The sequence below is a fragment of the Nicotiana tabacum genome, chromosome 6, assembly GCF_000715075.1.
Source record: "Nicotiana tabacum cultivar K326 chromosome 6, ASM71507v2, whole genome shotgun sequence".
NCBI lineage: Eukaryota > Viridiplantae > Streptophyta > Magnoliopsida > Solanales > Solanaceae > Nicotiana > Nicotiana tabacum.
The window spans coordinates 114,026,773-114,044,236 of NC_134085.1; the positions used below are offsets into that span (position 1 = coordinate 114,026,773).

General features: G+C 36.3%; 1 protein-coding gene across 1 annotated transcript; it reads right to left on the reverse strand.

Moving 5' to 3' along the window:
* Window positions 1-2,627: 2,627 nt before the first annotated feature.
* On the reverse strand, window positions 2,628-14,021 carry LOC107810931 (ATP-dependent 6-phosphofructokinase 4, chloroplastic). Its single transcript, XM_016635766.2, has 14 exons — window positions 13,550-14,021; window positions 12,836-12,882; window positions 12,488-12,527; window positions 12,333-12,395; window positions 12,121-12,258; window positions 11,214-11,372; window positions 11,033-11,086; window positions 10,866-10,934; window positions 7,461-7,590; window positions 7,317-7,357; window positions 5,564-5,788; window positions 4,949-4,997; window positions 3,703-3,857; window positions 2,628-2,966 (listed from the first exon to the last, which is right to left on the reverse strand). Exons 1-14 carry the CDS (start codon window positions 13,838-13,840, stop codon window positions 2,799-2,801), a joined length of 1,629 nt encoding a protein of 542 aa, XP_016491252.1. The 5' UTR covers window positions 13,841-14,021; the 3' UTR covers window positions 2,628-2,798.
* Between the last annotated feature and the right edge of the window lie 3,443 nt (window positions 14,022-17,464).

Here is a 17,464-nt window from a genome sequence, read left to right on the forward strand (position 1 = left end):
TGAATCAACCCGGCTCATATATACCTCTAATTACAATCCCTTCGAGGACCTCCGATTAAATACAAGTGTACATTATACAATGTTTTCCCAAGAAGGTATTATGTAACTGTAAACTTTTTCAGTTATAATTTTTCCATTGGAACAAAGGGCAGTAAAGAAAAAGGCATAATACTATGAGATGGAACGCTAAAAAAGATTATTGATTTGTTGTAGCACAAATTTTGAATTTTCAAAAAAGATATGCCACAATTTTCAAGTTTAAATTGACCCAAAAAGTAGAATGACGAAATTTGAACTGTGATCGCAAAAGTATCTAACTTTCATGAAATCTGACATTTATTCTTGAATTTCATAAAATAGGATCTATATATTTAAAAATGACACAAAAAGGTACTCATAAGTCATAATTCTAATAGCTAAAAACATCTTAAATGCCAAGCAAGTTACATCAGACTCCGAATATCTTGCTAGATAATCCCTCTGTTGGAAACAAATTAATAGAAATGATGAAACTCAAAGTGCGATAGTTAAATATATAATTGTTGGGAGAACTATATATACATTTAAAGTTTTAGAATAAAGTTTATACATTTAAAATTACACAAAAAGTACTTCAAATCATAACCTGTATAACTAAAAATACTTAAATGTTATTGAAAGAAGAATAGCCTCAAAATGATAGTAGTAATAAATAATTATGCAAAATGAGACAGTTAAGTGCTCAGCAATAGTGTCCTACTAACTTAATTGCTTTTCTTTTTGGAAAGCAATATGTCATACTTTGCGTCGATAAAATGTTAACATACAAACTGAAAACGTAAACTATCTAAAAGTATCAGCGCACCTCTGGAAGAACATTGACAAAAATGTAGTCATGTTACGTAATAGAGGACGAAATCAAAATAGAAAAGTGGAAAAATTTTAAAGATGAGAGAATTTTGGTAGCAGATAAAGGAGATATTTGGAAGGGGATCGAGAAAAGGTAAGTAAGGAGAGATGTTTGGATATTCTGCTACCCAGCAAATCCAACTACTCGATCTTCAGTCTTCGTACGTTTTCATCAACTCACAAAATATTACTTAAAGGACTCTTTAAATTTATTAAAGTGGTTCTAGTGTCAAAATAAGCTATAAATTCTCCACAGTATAGAGCCTAAGGGCAGGTTCAATCCCACGTTTTGAAACTTGTCAATTCCAACCTTTGAAAATCTGAAGAGCAGCTCCATGAAATATATGACTCACCCTCTTGAATTCTATGATGCTGGTACTCCTAAAACATAATACGATAACAACTACTCCTCAATCACGCCAATTGAGAATGGTAACATGAATCATCATTGTTGATGTCACTCAATTTAAACTCGTATTAATCTAAGCACTAGAAGTTCTCTAGCTATATTTTCAACTGATATAGTATAAGTTTCTAAAAAGATTTACAAACTCACAGCGGACTTATTTTCTTCGACATCTAGAAAATGTAATTCCTATGGAGATGAGATGGTCAAGGCATTGGTGAGAGAAAAAAATATCCAGATGCTTGATGTTGAGGTGTATAGACTATAGACCCACCCCTTTTAATTTTGGTTCATGAATGACTATATATTATCTACCATAGGCAAGCCACCGCTACTGAATTATCGAGGGTTACATACTTGTGTTTATGGATCAACACTGTAATATATTTCTGTTTCTAGACAAAGCTTTACAAGTTGTCTGAGGCTACCAAGACAATAATTAATTAGACAAAACTAGATAGGAAACTACCACTAGAAATTAACCATACAATAATCTTCTACTTGCAGGAGTGGGGATGCCCTTTTCAAACTAGTTGCAAAGCTGTTGTCTCAACATCCCTTGCATGGGCCAATGCATCTGTTGTTGTATCACCAATCACCATAAATTCTGTCAAGACAAATAATATTACATCATTCGCAACCATTTATTGGATATCTAGGGAAGCAGCCGCAAAAATACAAAAAGGTCCATCACTTTTAGCAAGGCCCAGTGAGACATACCTGCAGGCTGCAAATCTGAAGATATTTTTTGATGAAATAAGTATCAAATTGTACATATAGCCAGAGTTACTTCATACTATCCTAGCTAGGTAACAGATGTGATAGCAATAAAGAATCAAACACTTGAAGAGTTCACTCTGCAAAACAGAAAGCATAACACATGCAGTCCAAATATAAAACTGCGTCATGCTGAATCATCAAGTTACAGAGGCGAATCAGAATTTTGAGTTTGTGAGTTTTATATCTTAGATAGGGTAACTTAACCAATAACGAGAACTCTAGCTCCGCCCTGCAAGATACAGGGAGTATAACGAAAACAACCAATACTTCAATGCCTCAATTCTGTCCATCGAGATTTCACAGAATGACTTCATATTTTTAAAGAAGAAAAAAAGATTTTTAAGGAAAATGAGGGACTGAAAGCACCTCATATGAGACGCACTTATTGATTCCAACATAGGAACTAGGAATTATAGAGGTTGTAAGTGACGTAAAAAGAAAAGGCAGACACTAATTTTCTCGGAAGTGCTCCTCTGCATTGAACAATATTTACCGACCTATAAAAGGAGGAAAAAAAAGGATAAAACGAAAAAGAAAAAAGGTATTAGCTGTGTGGAGATAACTATCCATCCAATAGATATTTTGATACATATAGAAATAGTTAATCACTTTCCTCTTTAGGACTGCACAACAACAGCTCCTAACAAATAAGGCTTGAAATCAATACCTAGTACAAGCTTCGCGTATGGGTTCGGAAATAAAAATGTTTAGAAATCTAAATAATCTATGTAGAGTTAATGATCATATTGTGAATTGCATCAATAGTCTGTTTATCAACTCTTTCTCTCACAGCCTGAGAGTCTTGAATGAAACTAGGTTGATTAGTAGAGGCTAGAAGGCGTGCCCACATTCTGCCTGTCAAGTTCACAGTGTTTGTAGTCTCAGTAACACGCTGCAATCGAACGTCAGGGCATCAACATTAGATCTTCATGGAGAAACAGTTTATCAGAGAAAAACATTACACCGGCAAACCTCACAAAGTATGAAAAGTATTTTAAAAGTTTATATGGGACGAACAACTTTTAACTGTCCACAAGCAAACTCAATTGTAAATGATCTGGCACACAAGCTTCAAAGTGTCTGTTTAATTCCACCAACAACCGAAGCTAAATTTGTAAGAACTTCTACAGAAAGGCTGATAAATCACCTGCCTACCGTATAGGAGGGAGAAGCCAAAAGGAAAAAGATCTCCCATAGGGAACAAAATTATGCTCCCTATCCCCTTCTCACAGAAAATGGAGAGATAAAGTGATATATTTATTGAATCCGCCGGGACTTACGGGACTCGAAATATACACCTCATTAAGTTAGTGGAGAAGCATCAGTGGTTTTGATTGACAAGTAATATGAGCTAAGTTAGAAGTATAGATTATTGAGTGAGAAGAATCCATGGACAGGCAAACATATTGGATAACAAATTTCCTAGTTGAAGCAGAATAATTATATATGTTGCCTAACAGCATGCTTTTCCAGCAGGACAAAAGTATATCAATTAACTTCAATCAATCAAGTACATCTCCATCCTAAATTAGTTGGTGTCAGCCATATATGAATCCTCTTTATCCATTCTACTCCAATCATCATTTAACTTCAATTCAAGAAATTAATACATGCACAAATAGGCTTACGTCAATTGGAATATAAGCATGTCTGCTGTTTACAGGTCCAACAGTGAAGCCTGTGAATCCAGCCATCGCTCCATGGACAGCACTTTGTGCAAGAAGTGTACAGTAGATGTTATCTGATGCGTTGCTTGGAATCGCTCGAATCATGTAAGTAGGGTCTGTGGATAACAATGAATCCATAACAGAATATGAATAAAAACCAGTGACATAACAATTGATCGACATTAATGAATTTATGGAATCATATAGCTTTTAGACTTTCTAAAGATATAATGCAATAACAACAAATTGTTTGCACAAACATATTAATGAAACTACAAAATAGTCCCTCTACCAGTTATGATATTTCAACCTCAGAATACTACCGAGAAAGAAAATCCTGAAAGTAAAATACCTTCATGCTTCAATTTACTAACACTTCCGTAAAAAATAACCAAACACCAAGTAAAAATAGCATGTACAGAAAGCATCTTAAAATAACACAACTGATAGACTTGTCAAAGGTTGATCATACATGACAGGCAACACTATTAAGACTCATCTGCTTATTGTCCAATTGTTTGATCTTCAAGCTGAACATGAAATTTAAGTGCATCAACCAGACAGTTTAGTATGAATTTGTTAGTGATAATTCCTCCTCAATGTCCACATTGCTGTTTTATCAAATAACTTCTCTTACAAATAATTAAACAATCTTATTTCCGTCTATGCTCTCTTTCTTTTTTTTTTCTTTTTGTTTCCTTCAAATTGACAGATGAGACGTCTCAAGGGGAAGCACCCAAAAGGACTACGAGTTAACAACTAGCACACTATTTTAGTCTCTCGTTTTCTCTTTTTATTTTTGTGTCCCTATTTTTGTCAGTTTCTGAACCACTTTACAAGGAGAGTAACCAAAAAGATTGTCTCACTCTCTTTCCATGTTCACTTTCGTCAAATAAATCTTTCCTCACAATATCAATATCATACTATTTAGTTACATAGGGCGTACTCTTATTCCTTGACTTCTCAAAGTCATCAAAGAATTCCTCTAATACTTAGGTTTGGCTTTGTTTTTTTTTACTGTATGCACTACATAGTTTCAACCTATTCCTAAATCCATGCCAAGTCAAACTAACGTTATAAGTTTGGGTTATTGGATGAACTAACATTTTGACAATTAGCAAATAGGGGATGCATAACACCATAAAATACTTAACCAGCATACATCCTATGCCCCTCGAGACAAGATCCAAAGAAGCAGGTTAAGTACCTATGTATTTCATATTTATTGTCATCTTCCGGATATTTGTGAAATGATCCTGTAAATGAAACAAAAATGTCATTTGAAGATTAAGTAGTCAAGAAAGGAAAGCACATTAAATAAAGTGTTTCACATCTCTAATCACAGGGTCCCCTACATAAGGTAACATCAGATGAAGAGACAATTTCACCATATATTTTTTCCAAGGAATGGACAGTTCAATATTCAACTGGATTGGAAATGTAAACAATCAATTGGGCCAGTCATTCAGTAACAGACAGCACAAGACAATCACTGAATCAGAACAAAGGCTCTATTGCAAGAGTGGGGAATCAAGGAAAAAATAAAAATTAATAGAACTGTTTCAGGTTTTAAATCATACATCCTGACAACAATATATATAAAAGGGAATCTGTTAATGGCGTTTACAAGGCATGAATAATTTAATATTGAGCTGGACGCAAAGTATGCGCATGCAAGCAATATGAAATGCTTGGACCATCTCACAAATCCAAGTTCAGAAAGGATAAAACCAAGTAAAATAATATAAAAGACAAACACCAAGATCCAAGGTATTAGTTGACCTCTCAGACAGAGATATGGAGGAAGACACTTGGATTATACCTTAATATGTTGTGTTAACCAAAGACCGACATCTAAGAGTAGCCTGTTTCCTGATGCATCTTTCTCTTGAAATGCTTGCATACTTTGAGCAACATATTCCTGCCCAGCACCTTCTGCCAATACAATTAACACATGCCCATTCTCTTTGAGCCGCTGTTCCACATATTCATAGAGCCCGCCTGGACCTTCTAAGAAAAATGGGGACTCTGGGATCAAGCAACAGTCCTGGCACAATTAATCATTGTTAAAGGGATGCAGTCAAGTGCAATGTAAACTTAGAATCACATACAAATTTCACCTTAAATTCCATTTTTTCTTAAATAAGTAGGTCACTCTTAGATTTCAGTTTAATGAAGATCACTGTGAACTGCATAGCTTATACCGTGAACATGTGCAAACTGACAAAAGATAGATATCATCGGTCATGATACAGATGTTTATGATACAGATATCATCGGTCATGTACAATGTTGCTGCTGGTTCAAGTCTCTGCAAACATTATTAAATTTCTTATTCTGCCGAAGTACACTCTAAATTTGCCCTTGCGCTGAAGTAACATTGAACAAGCTCCCCTCCTCTTCCAATAGAAATAGACAACTTGGTTTTCCAGTAGTGTCGCAGGAAAGACATCTCTATCCTAGTTTGATTACCATGAAGTTAAGAATGTCAAATATTAGGAAATTGTAAAAACGGCTAGAATTCGTACCTTGTGAATATGGGAAAGGTTTAATGTCCCTGCAATTGTGTAATTAGCCATAGGAATTACTATCTTTTCTTGTTTCCAGATAACTTGTAAACGCTATTTTATCTCTACATGCTTGAGCAAATAACCAAACAATTCATTCCGAAATCTTTCCTTCTTCTTTCTGTAAATGATATCAGAGCTAGGGTATCAAGCCCCTTTTCAGAAAGGAAGTTCTTCTTCCTAATTCTTTATTTTGCTAAAGGAACAGAAAATCTAGGGAATAAAGACAACTAATGCTTCAATTCTGTAGAGGCAGAATACCGAGCAATAGTTTTGGCTACAGAGAGTTAAGTTGTGGGGGAGATGTACTGATGCAATTGATATGTGACAACCAGACTGCAATATGCATTGCTTCAACCCCAATATTCTATGAAAGGACAAAGCATATTAAGATTGTCATTCCAGAAGGTGCAAACACCTCTTGCTCTCTGTAAACTGAAAAGACCAAACAGCTACATTAATTTTACTTCTTTTTTTTTTTTTGCATAGTAAATTTGGTTTCTTTCTTGTTTCAAAGAAGAAATAGTGAGTTAAGGGCTTTCCGGCAATGGAAACACTGATGGAGGATATAAAACAATGAGAGAAGGGGGAAAAGAAAAAAAGATAAATGAAAGTTGTGTTTTTTCTGGTATTTACAAGTGTCTTTGAGCCTACATCAACATAATTTGAAATCATCCCACGCTCGAAGAAGAAGTGTAAACCACGTGTAATGCCATTGCAGCAATATGTGTCTAATTGACACATTGTGCACGTACACTCAGTGGCTAATAGGTTATACCTATAGTTGAGGTGTCTATATAAAATTTTTGGACTAGTTTTAGGGGCTGTATATGTATTCAGCCTTCCTAAATTATCTATTCATAATGCCCCAATTTATTAAGTATACTGTTAATCTTTCAAATGTTTCCCCATTTCCACTTAGTCTTTTGCAGACACACGATATCAGCTCTCACGCGCCTATGGAATTTGAAAAAATCAAAATATTAAACCTCCATTGCAAGGTCTTACCACATCACGGTTACCCAAAGTTGCAAGCATTGCAATGAATCCTGCAGAACAGAAAGAGGAGATTACATAGATACATAGAGTTCAAAATGGAAATAAATGTGGGTACAAGGAACATCGCCTAATACATCACCAAGCTATAGTTACCGCTGTATCTTCCCATAAGCTTTACTATACCAACTCCATTCTCCATGCTTTCTGCCTCTACATGTGCAGCATTAATGGCCCTCTGAGCTTCCTCAACCGCAGTATCAAAGCCAAAAGATTTGTCTATCACCTGCATGAAATTGTAAGGACGACAAATTGGAGAAAATCGTGCTGAATGCATAAGAGAAGTTTCATATGAGAGGTCAATATGGAAAATCATGGTCATTTGATATGTTTAAGAGTGTCCTGCATGTGAATTCAAGCCTCATTTGTTTACATTTAATGAAGGTCTGGATTTTAATCATTCAGATCTTAGTCATTAAGTGTGTTCATTTTTAGGTTTGAATCTAAATCATTCAGATTTAAATCATTAACCGCGTTTGATTTTTTAATTTTCCAACCATGTAATTGACGAGACACGAGGCGGCGTCAACGAGAGGCTAGAGACTTGGAGACATGCTCTTGAGTCTAAAGGTTTCAAGTTGAGCAGGACGAAGACGGAATACCTCGAGTGCAAATTTGGAGTTGAGCCGACGGAAGCGGGAGTTGAAGTGAGGCTTGACTCTCAAGTCATTCCCAAGAGGGGTAGTTTCAAGTACCTTGGATCGGTTATTCAGGGGATCGGGGAGATTGACGAGGATGTCACACACCGTATAGGGGTGGGGTGGATGAAGTGGAGGTTAGCGTCGGGAGTCTTGTGTGACAAGAAAGTGTCACCGTTACTAAAAGGTAAGTTTTATAGAGCAGTGGTTAGGCCTGCCATGTTATATGGAACTGAATGTTGGCCGGTAAAGAACTCACACATCCAGAAGATGAAAGTAGCAGAGATGAGGATGTTGAGGTGGATGTGCGGGCATACAAGGATGGATAAGATTAGGAATGAAGATATTCGAGAGAAGGTAGGCGTGGCCCCCATGGAGGACAAGATGCGGGAAGTAAGACTCAGATGGTTCGGGCACATTCAGAGGAGGAGCACTGATGCACCGGTGAGGAGGTGTGAGCGACTGGCTGTAGTGGGCACGCGGAGAGGTAGAGGGCGACCTAAGAAGTATTGGGGAGAGGTGATCAGACAGGACATGGCGCGACTTAGGATTACTGAGGACATGGCCCTTGACAGGGAATTATGGAGGTCGAGCATTAAGGTTGTAGGTTAGGGAAAACTTGTGAATATTTCTACAGCACAATAGAGTGAGACTAGCCAGTTAGGAGTTAGACTAAGAATGACATTGGTCGTCTATTGATGCAGGGCTTTACCTGCTAGTTTTACTATACCAGCCATCTATTTCGTATTTCGTATTCTGTATTTCATATCTCTTATATTGCTGTTATTTTATTATGCATTTTTATGGTACTAATATATCGGCTCCTGTTGCTTTTTTGAGCCGAGGGTCACCTGGAAACAACCTCTCTACCCTTCGGGGTAGGGGTAAGGTCTGCGTACATATTACCCTCCCCAGACCCCACTTGTGGGATTATACTGGGTTGTTGTTGTTGTTGTTGTTGTTGTTGTTGTAATAGGTCTGAAAGATTAAGACCTACAACAAAATCATAAAGATGCTATCCAGGATTTCTGCAAAGATGACATTTTATCATTACTCCATCCACTTTCACCGCTAACCGCCACCGACGCCTACCATCGGCGCCTACCACTATCAACTACCACAACCGCCGCTCACCATCATTATCAACTACCACCACCCCTATCCACCACCCACAACCACCATCCTCAACCACAACCACCTCCGTCTCCAATCACCACAATCAGCAATACCACCACTAGCCACCATATACAAGTATCACCACCGATCATAATTATCACAACAACCACCAATCACTACCGACAATCACCACCTTTCAGCCACCACGATAGCGCCAATCAATGTTATCAATCACCATCACCATTAGTTATCAGTATCACCCACCATACTTATCACCCGCCACCTCCAACTACCACCGTCAACCATCATCATTTACCATCTGCCAGCCAACATCACTACTAGCTACTACCCACAACCACCACCATCAGCCAACACCAGCACTACCACTAGTCAGCACCCACAACCACCATCGTTAGTCATCACCACCACCAACCACCATATAATTTTTAAAAAATATATTATTGGTATAGCATTAGATATTAGTATTTTATTCGAATTTTATATTAATTAATTTTAAATAAAGGAAAGTTTTATACATTCAAATATTGAGAAAACAAACTGTCTTAATTATTTAGTATTCAGATCTTAATACAACGTCTTAATATTCATATATGTATGCAGATTCAAACATCTTAATCTTAATACACATCTTAATATTCCGATGTGTATTCAAATTCAGACGTTTTAATCGTAATAAAAATAAAAGAGACCTCACGGTGTCGAAGCGTTATAAAAAGCTCCGTTTAGGATATGTTGTTTTACATGCACCAAGTGAAATGCACCTAAAACTTTAATTAAGAAAAGCAACTACCTCTTCATGAAGACCATGAGACTACCAAGGGGAAAATTAGTAGGAAACCGCTTCAGGAAGCTTTCAGAAAGATCCTGATAACATAATTTTGGCAATATAAAAATATTCGTATTCATGTAAATTCCGAAGTTTGCTCGTAAAGTAGGGTAAGAGAGAATGTAAATTACCCGTGCTTAGTAACTTATTATTTTCAAAAATAATTCACTCACACAATCGCTTAAATGGTTACATTTTTCTTTGAAATTCTTTTCACAGAAAACCCATCCACATCAGAAAAAGAGAAAGGAAACATTTTAGCAATGAACATAAAAAACTTTGTAGACTTCCTTTTTCTCGTGTTAAACGAAGGACAAACCTTGCACAGGCAGCTGAGAAATATGTACGTCTGTTTTCATGCTCTTTTTATTTCCCAAACATTTTTCAGGAAAAAAATTGTTGAAGAAAACTTGATTATCAATGTAGTCTGTTGTGTTCTGTTTATTGCTTCTAGGTCAAATTAAAAATTTCCACGTGAGAAATTTAGAAACTTGCGCTCATTAAAAAATATCTTAGATTTATGTCTACAAAAATTACTGGATGTTCTCTTGAGATACATCAACTTCAGCTTCTACTATATATTACCCAGGGAATTTCCTTTGATTTGATTGGCTCTTGGAAAAACAAAGAGGTAAAACAAAATAGAAAATACAAAAGAATTGTAGATGCACCAATCTGAATGAATAAGTCATTCCATGTTGAACAGAAATTAAGCTCCAATTCACATAGGGTATAAGTAGTTGAGCAGAACTTTTACTTCTTACGCTTTTCCTTCTAAGAAAAACAGATAACCCTGAGGCAACAAGCAGCACAATTTAAGTCTTCATCAGAATACTAAATCTTTTTAGCAAACAGCAATTGTGCAAGATAAAACATCGCATTTTAGTTGGCATTACTTACCGCGATATCATTATCAATTGTCTTGGGAATCCCAGCAACAGCTACTTTAATACCACGTTTTTCAACTTCCTTGGAAAAAATATAAATGAATCATAGAATTTTTAAAGAATAATAGTTTCAACAATCAGGAACTAATTGAGAAAGAGAAAATATCATAGTACAAACACCTTGTGGATTGCAGCAGCCCCTTTTTGAGTTCCATCCCCTCCAATTATGTATACCTAAAACTCAAAAAGAGGAAAGCAACTAACCACTGTCAGATTGAACTAAACTTCCTGGTTAGACGCTACAGATGGTACTATAGAGGTCTATTTTTTCTTTCTTTTGGAGGAAAAGTAAACAAAAAACCTGATTTATTCCACGGTCTTGAATGTTGTCAACAATCTTTTTAGTATCATGACCTCCTCTCGATGTTTGAAGAAAAGTGCCACCACGTTTATGAATATCAGTGACAACTTTTGTTGTCAAGTCCAGGGTATTTTTTGAGTAGAATCCTCTGTAACCTCCCTGGAAATATTGAAACAGTATTACAGCCTCTAGGTGCAGTAACCACTACATACAATATATTGACTGTAGGATCTCTGATGGTCATTTAATAAGATTTACAAAGTTTACATCAAAACTTATAAGTATACTAAAATTTCAGAATACCAAACGAAGATTTAATATTTCGTTCATAATCACCATGGCGAAAGAGGCAGAAGAAAAGAGAAATAAACTGGACCAGCACACGAAAAGAGAACAGACTCTACCCATCCATAGCATCAAATTAATTGTCTCTCTTTTGTTAATAGTGATCATCCTATTCCACTACTTTGACCATTTCCAAGCACTTCATATCTTTTTCGGGGTGTCTAAAGATTCAATCATTTTTGTTTGATTTCTCTTGCGCTGCTGTACATTTATTTCAACAATAAAAATCCTTTATTGATTAGCCCATAAACTGCCCAAGGTAAAATGTGATTTCATAGGCGTATGTTTGGTAAAAAGCGTAGTACTTGATTCACAGTCTTTAACTAGATACGGTATTAGCGATGTCGTACTAACAACCAACAGCAGATATCAGTTGCCAGTTCCTAACCAATAGAAACCAAGGAGGAATCAATTTCATTCAACAAAGAGTTTCAAGAGGAGAATCAGTATTATTCAATCTTTATCTTTGTTTTTTTCTTTTTTCTTTGGAAAGGAATGACCAAAAGAGAAACCATTGAATACTTGAATAAAAACCCAAGAGATGTGTTTCCGTTATACTAACCTGAATTCCAATTACATCATCAACTCCATACATATTCTTTAAGCCACATACAATTTCACGAATCACTGTATTGATTCCTGGGCATAAACCACCACATGTCACAATACAAGCACGGACTTCTTCTGGTGTAAAGAAAACCTAAAACCAAAATTATCTTCAGAATGAAGTTATTTGAAAACACCCGTATTCTAGGTTAGCATTCGAAGTCAGACCTTTTCTCGAGGTCCTGCACGCCGAAAATGTACTCCTCTGGGGCTGTCCTTCTGAACAATGATCTAAAACCAAGCATGCATGATGGTAGTTAAACTAAAGTAGGCATAATAGGCATAAAGGACACAGCAACTGAACAGATAAAAAAGCCACATACATCTTTTGCCACCACATCTTCTGGATTAACAAAAGTTTCCCTGTGTCAAGGTAAACCATCAAGAGTTTTAACCAACAATAATCTCACAGAGGAAGGGGAGCATAGGAGCAACGGTAAAGTTGTCTCCGTGTGACCTATAGGTCACGGGTTCGAGCCGTGGAAGCAGCTACTAATGCATGCATTAACGTAGGTTATCCACGTCACACCCTTGAGGTGCGGCCCTTCCCCGGATCCTGCGCGAACACGGGATGCTTTGTGCACTAGCTGCCATTTTAATATTCTCACAAAGATAAAGGCACACACAGAATACTGAAGACCTTCTAAGTTTAACAGAAAGAAAGAACTTACTTGACAATAGCATAAGCTTGGCTCCTTTTTAATGGATTTGGATATGACTGAAATACAAAAATGGTGGATTAGCAATAACCAAGACAATTCTAACCCTAGTTGTTTGGTAACTCGACAAAATACTCATCTTGTTATCACTTCTTACAATTGTGTACGCATAACCTCTACAAGCATAACAGTTCTCATAGATGAGGTAGACACTAAAAATGGCTGGCAACAATTAAACCCACGAAAAGATAGACGGATAATTTTACATAGTGACATGCACATCGCTAGATAATTGAGATAGGCAGATGGATAAATCATACTGATATATCCCGAGAACTTAACAACCCAGAATAAAACCATACCATCACAAGTACTAGCCATTTACATATAGCACAATTGCCAAAAAATGCCATAAGAATTAGATTTCCTAGGGGAACATGTGTTTAAACTTAAAGATTCAAACTTTTAATTTCAAAGTCAGCAGTTCCGTAAAGATAAATAAATCAAAATTGAAATACAGAAAAGTTCATCCAAATACAACTTGGCAAGTATTTATCAGACCTTAATATTGTTTTTCCTTTATGTCCTTATAATAAGCATTGCAGGTATATTTAACACTTGAACATTTCCATAAAAAATGGATAATAAAAGACAGTGATTGAAATCTCCAAGTAAACAAGCAGTCACTTCATATAGCAAAATTATTGTATCGCGATTGGAAATTACCGGTAAATCAGGGAGAAAGTCGGTTAAGTGAGGAACATCCTCTATGATAAAATCGTCATCGACATGTTTATCAACACTGCCATTGCTCTCGGTAGGGCTTACACTTTCAGCTCTGAGTCTAACTAAACGAGGTTGCGGCCAAATCAACGGTCTCCGTAGAGAAATGGATTTTGATGCCAAATATGAGTTTGAAAAAGTGTGAAAGGATTCAGGTATTGAGCAGTAATGGAGTGGAACAGAATCAGTGTGAGGAAAACGAAGTGATGAAGCGTTGCAGAAAGAGAGTTCCATGGCTGCTGCTTTGGGGACGTGAATAAGGAAGAGAAAGGAAATCGAAGCAGCCAACAATGCTATCAAATGTGGGAAATTGCCGTGGTTGACTGGATCAGCGATTCCAGAGCTGCGGCTATGACTATAGGTCAAATTGCAATTTTTCAAAAAATGTTTTATTTTTTCATTTTTAATTTTTTTGATTTCCAACTCAGATTGTACCCACTTTGGAGTTAGACTAATCAAACAAGTTCATTTTTTAAGTAAAGTGTTTCCTAAAACAACTCCTTTCTCGGGACTCAATCCGAAACCTTTGGTGGTCAAAGAAGTATTTTAATTTAAGCAGAATACTTGAGTAAAGAGCAAGTAAATTGGAGTTAAAAAAATTAGACGAAAAAATTGTATATTTTTGTATTTTTTTTGTATATGCATTATGTATGTTATATACAAAAATTATATAAATTTTATATACGTGTTACATCCATGTTTTCGTACGTAAGAGTATGTCGTAAGTCAATTGATGTAAGCTTAGAAATGAAATCATCTTTGAAAAATTTACAAAGTTAGTTAATCATGTTAACATGGAGGTTACAAATATTTAAGATCATAAATACTAAGTACCAAGAGGGTTTGAAGGCTTAGAAGCTAAACGAATTGAAGAAAATAAGTTTCGTCGAAAGTCGACAAGTTGAGAATGTTATAACATGTACTTTCGGGGTGAGACTATGGTGCTTAAAATTATAAGGAGTTTATGTTATTAGTTATTTTAGTCGTATAATAGTCATGTGTTATGTTTTGAAGTCAAGCGAATTGTGTAACGAAAGTTGGAAAAGGTCATCACATGTTACCTTCATAAATATGCTGAAAATTAGGTCAAATATAGCTGAATTTTTCTCCCAATATACTTGGAATTACAGGATGAGACACCTACCAAATTGAAGATCTACGAGTCTAGTTTCTAACGCACTAAACCGTTCGTCGATACGACTTCGAAGTACAGAGATATTCACATTTTTGCTAGATCGTGCAAGCAGCTCCCAATGGGACCCACTTAGGCGGTGGACGACCCTTGAACATTTTAAAGGGTTTGGACGGCTTATTTTTATCATTTTAGACCAAGGACAGTTCCCAAACTCTCTCAACAACTCTTTAACAGTTCTCAAAGGTTCCAAGTCGAATCCAAGAGCGTTTTACCTAAACCTAACCTCAAAAATTAGCTTAAGTGAAGAAGAGAGTCTCTATGGTATTGTGAGGTGATTAAGGGTGCTTGTAAGCTAATGGAAGCTTTGGTTCGGGTTTTTTCAAATTATTTAAGGTATGTATAAAACCCTATTTCTTGAGATTAATCTTATCTATGTTTTGGTTAAGTTATTTGGATGAAAAATTATAAGATAGAACTTGAAGTTGTATAAGAAATTGTTGTCTCTTATTGGACTATTTTGGAGTTGTGTATATGACTTCATATGGCTGGAAATCGTGGTAAATAGCTTGGTTATAATGTTCTTATTGTTGTTATGCATGTCAATATGTTGAGTATGTTGATAATGTTTTAAATAGGAGAAGAAGAAACCACACAATACCTAGAAGTTGTTCATGTCGTTGTCTTATCTTGTGGAGCTGTTTGATGTTACTTTTATGATGGATATAGGATTGAAATGTCATGTCAATATATAAGATTATATGTTGGACCTATTGATTGTGTTGTGAGTACAGGGGATATGGGAAAAAGAGTTGGGGTTTGGTTCCAATTCAAGCTTGGCGCTCGTCGTGTTAAATAGCAGTTTTGTGTGTGATGTTTGTGCACATGTTGTTATGTAGATTGATTGGTGTTGTTGGGCTGTTGGTATATGGTGTTGGAGAAGGCTCTTGTTACAGGGTAGATGTTGTCCAAATTTACGTAAATGAGCTACTAGCTTAAGTTACAGGCTTAGCCTTTACTCAGCACCGATTTTGAATCTCCTTATAATATGGTAGACTAAGTTGCGTTGTTTGAAGAGTTGCTTGGAAGCTATTAAGGACTCAATGAGGTTAAGGTATGCTAAAGCTAAACCTTTCTTTCATTTTGGCATGATCCAGTAACCACATGTGTTTGATAACAAGACATAAAGAGAAGTTCATATTCCTAAATTTATATACATTGGCCTAGTCTCATAAGTTACAGCATTCTCCCTTATCGGGACTTCATATTCAGTTTAATTTTGTCTTCTGGCCAGGACGAGCATATCTACATATATATATATATATATATATATATATATATATATATATATATATATATATATATATATATATATATATATATATTATAAGTATTTTCACCACTATCGAGCTATAATCGATGGGCAGGCCCCTATTGGGCAACCTCTGATCAGATGGTAAGTTATATACCGAGCTTACTGTGGCCGAGCGCCTATGATCGAGCCCAGAATGTCCAAGATACAGAGCCTAGTATGGCCGAGCGCCTATGAGTGAGCCTACTACGGCAGAGTAGTTACACATACCGAGCCTTATAGGGCCGGACAACTATTTACTTACTGTATTGAGAGAGTTGAGTCAGTATCAGTAGGTAAGCATATCTTCAAATTATCTTTGACTCCCAGTTACTTTCAACTATTATATTATCAGTTTAGTTGCAGCTTTCAGTTATTCTATTGTCTTACATACTCAATACATTATTTGGTACTAACGTTCCTTTTTGCCGGAGACGCTGCATTTCATGCTTGCAGGTCCTGATAGATAGCTGGATAGACATTCCCAATAGTCAGAGTGAAACATCAGCTTGGTTGGTAAGCTCTACTTCCTCGGAGTTACCAGGTCTATACTTTGGAGTCTATTTTATATATACAGGTTTGATGGGTAGGTCGAGGCCTTTTCCCGACCATGATACAATTCAGTTATCTTTAGAGGCTTGTTGATGAGTCCTGTATATTTTGTATATCAGTAGATTTTCATGGCGGCTTCGTCAGCCTGCACATTTATATATATTAGTTTTTGGGTATGTTTACCCCTCATATGAAAAGACATTATTTTCAGATGATTCAGTATATGGCCTCATCGGCCTAAGTTGAGGGTTACCCTTCCAGAATTTACAGTTACTGAGTTGTACGCTCGGGCTAAGTATGGCACCGGTGTCGGCCATACCTCTTTAGGTTTGGGGCGTGACAAACTTGGTATCAGAACAGTTCTGTTCCAAGGAGTCTACAAGCCGTGTTTAGTAGAGTCTTGTTTATGGGTGTGTTGTGCACCACTTATAAGTAGGAGGCTACAGGAAATTTAGGACTGTCACTCTTTCTTCTTACTCTAGATCGTGTGGTAGAGCTCACTTGTAAGAATTCAAACTCCTAAATTTTATTTTATTCATAATACAATGATACCTACATCCAGAAAGACAGTTGGTAAGAGATTGAATGTGGTTGTGGAAGAGTTGAGTCAGAAGAACTCGATTTTGTATCATGTTTACGATGAGAAAATGTGAGGTCTTCAGCAGATCATGTGTGTACTACGACGTGTAATGTTCTTGATAAGGAATCTTAAGGCATGAATATCTATCCATCTATATGGTAAAAAGCAATAAGAGAATCAAAAGGTAGATACAACTTTCAACAAGTAAAAGAAGCAAGGTGAAGAAGGGTACGTGGTACCCAA

Excerpts from the sequence above, each read along its gene's own strand:
- LOC107810931 (XM_016635766.2), bottom strand. The coding sequence starts at position 13,840 with ATGGAACTCTCTTTCTGCAACGCTTCATCACTTCGTTTTCCTCACACT. Across the intron at positions 11,087-11,213 it reads AAGACCGTGGAATAAATCAG|GTATACATAATTGGAGGGGA; the intron begins GTTTTTTGTTTA and ends TTTGAGTTTTAG. Across the intron at positions 2,967-3,702 it reads ATGCTTATATTCCAATTGAC|CGTGTTACTGAGACTACAAA; the intron begins GTAAGCCTATTT and ends GTTCGATTGCAG.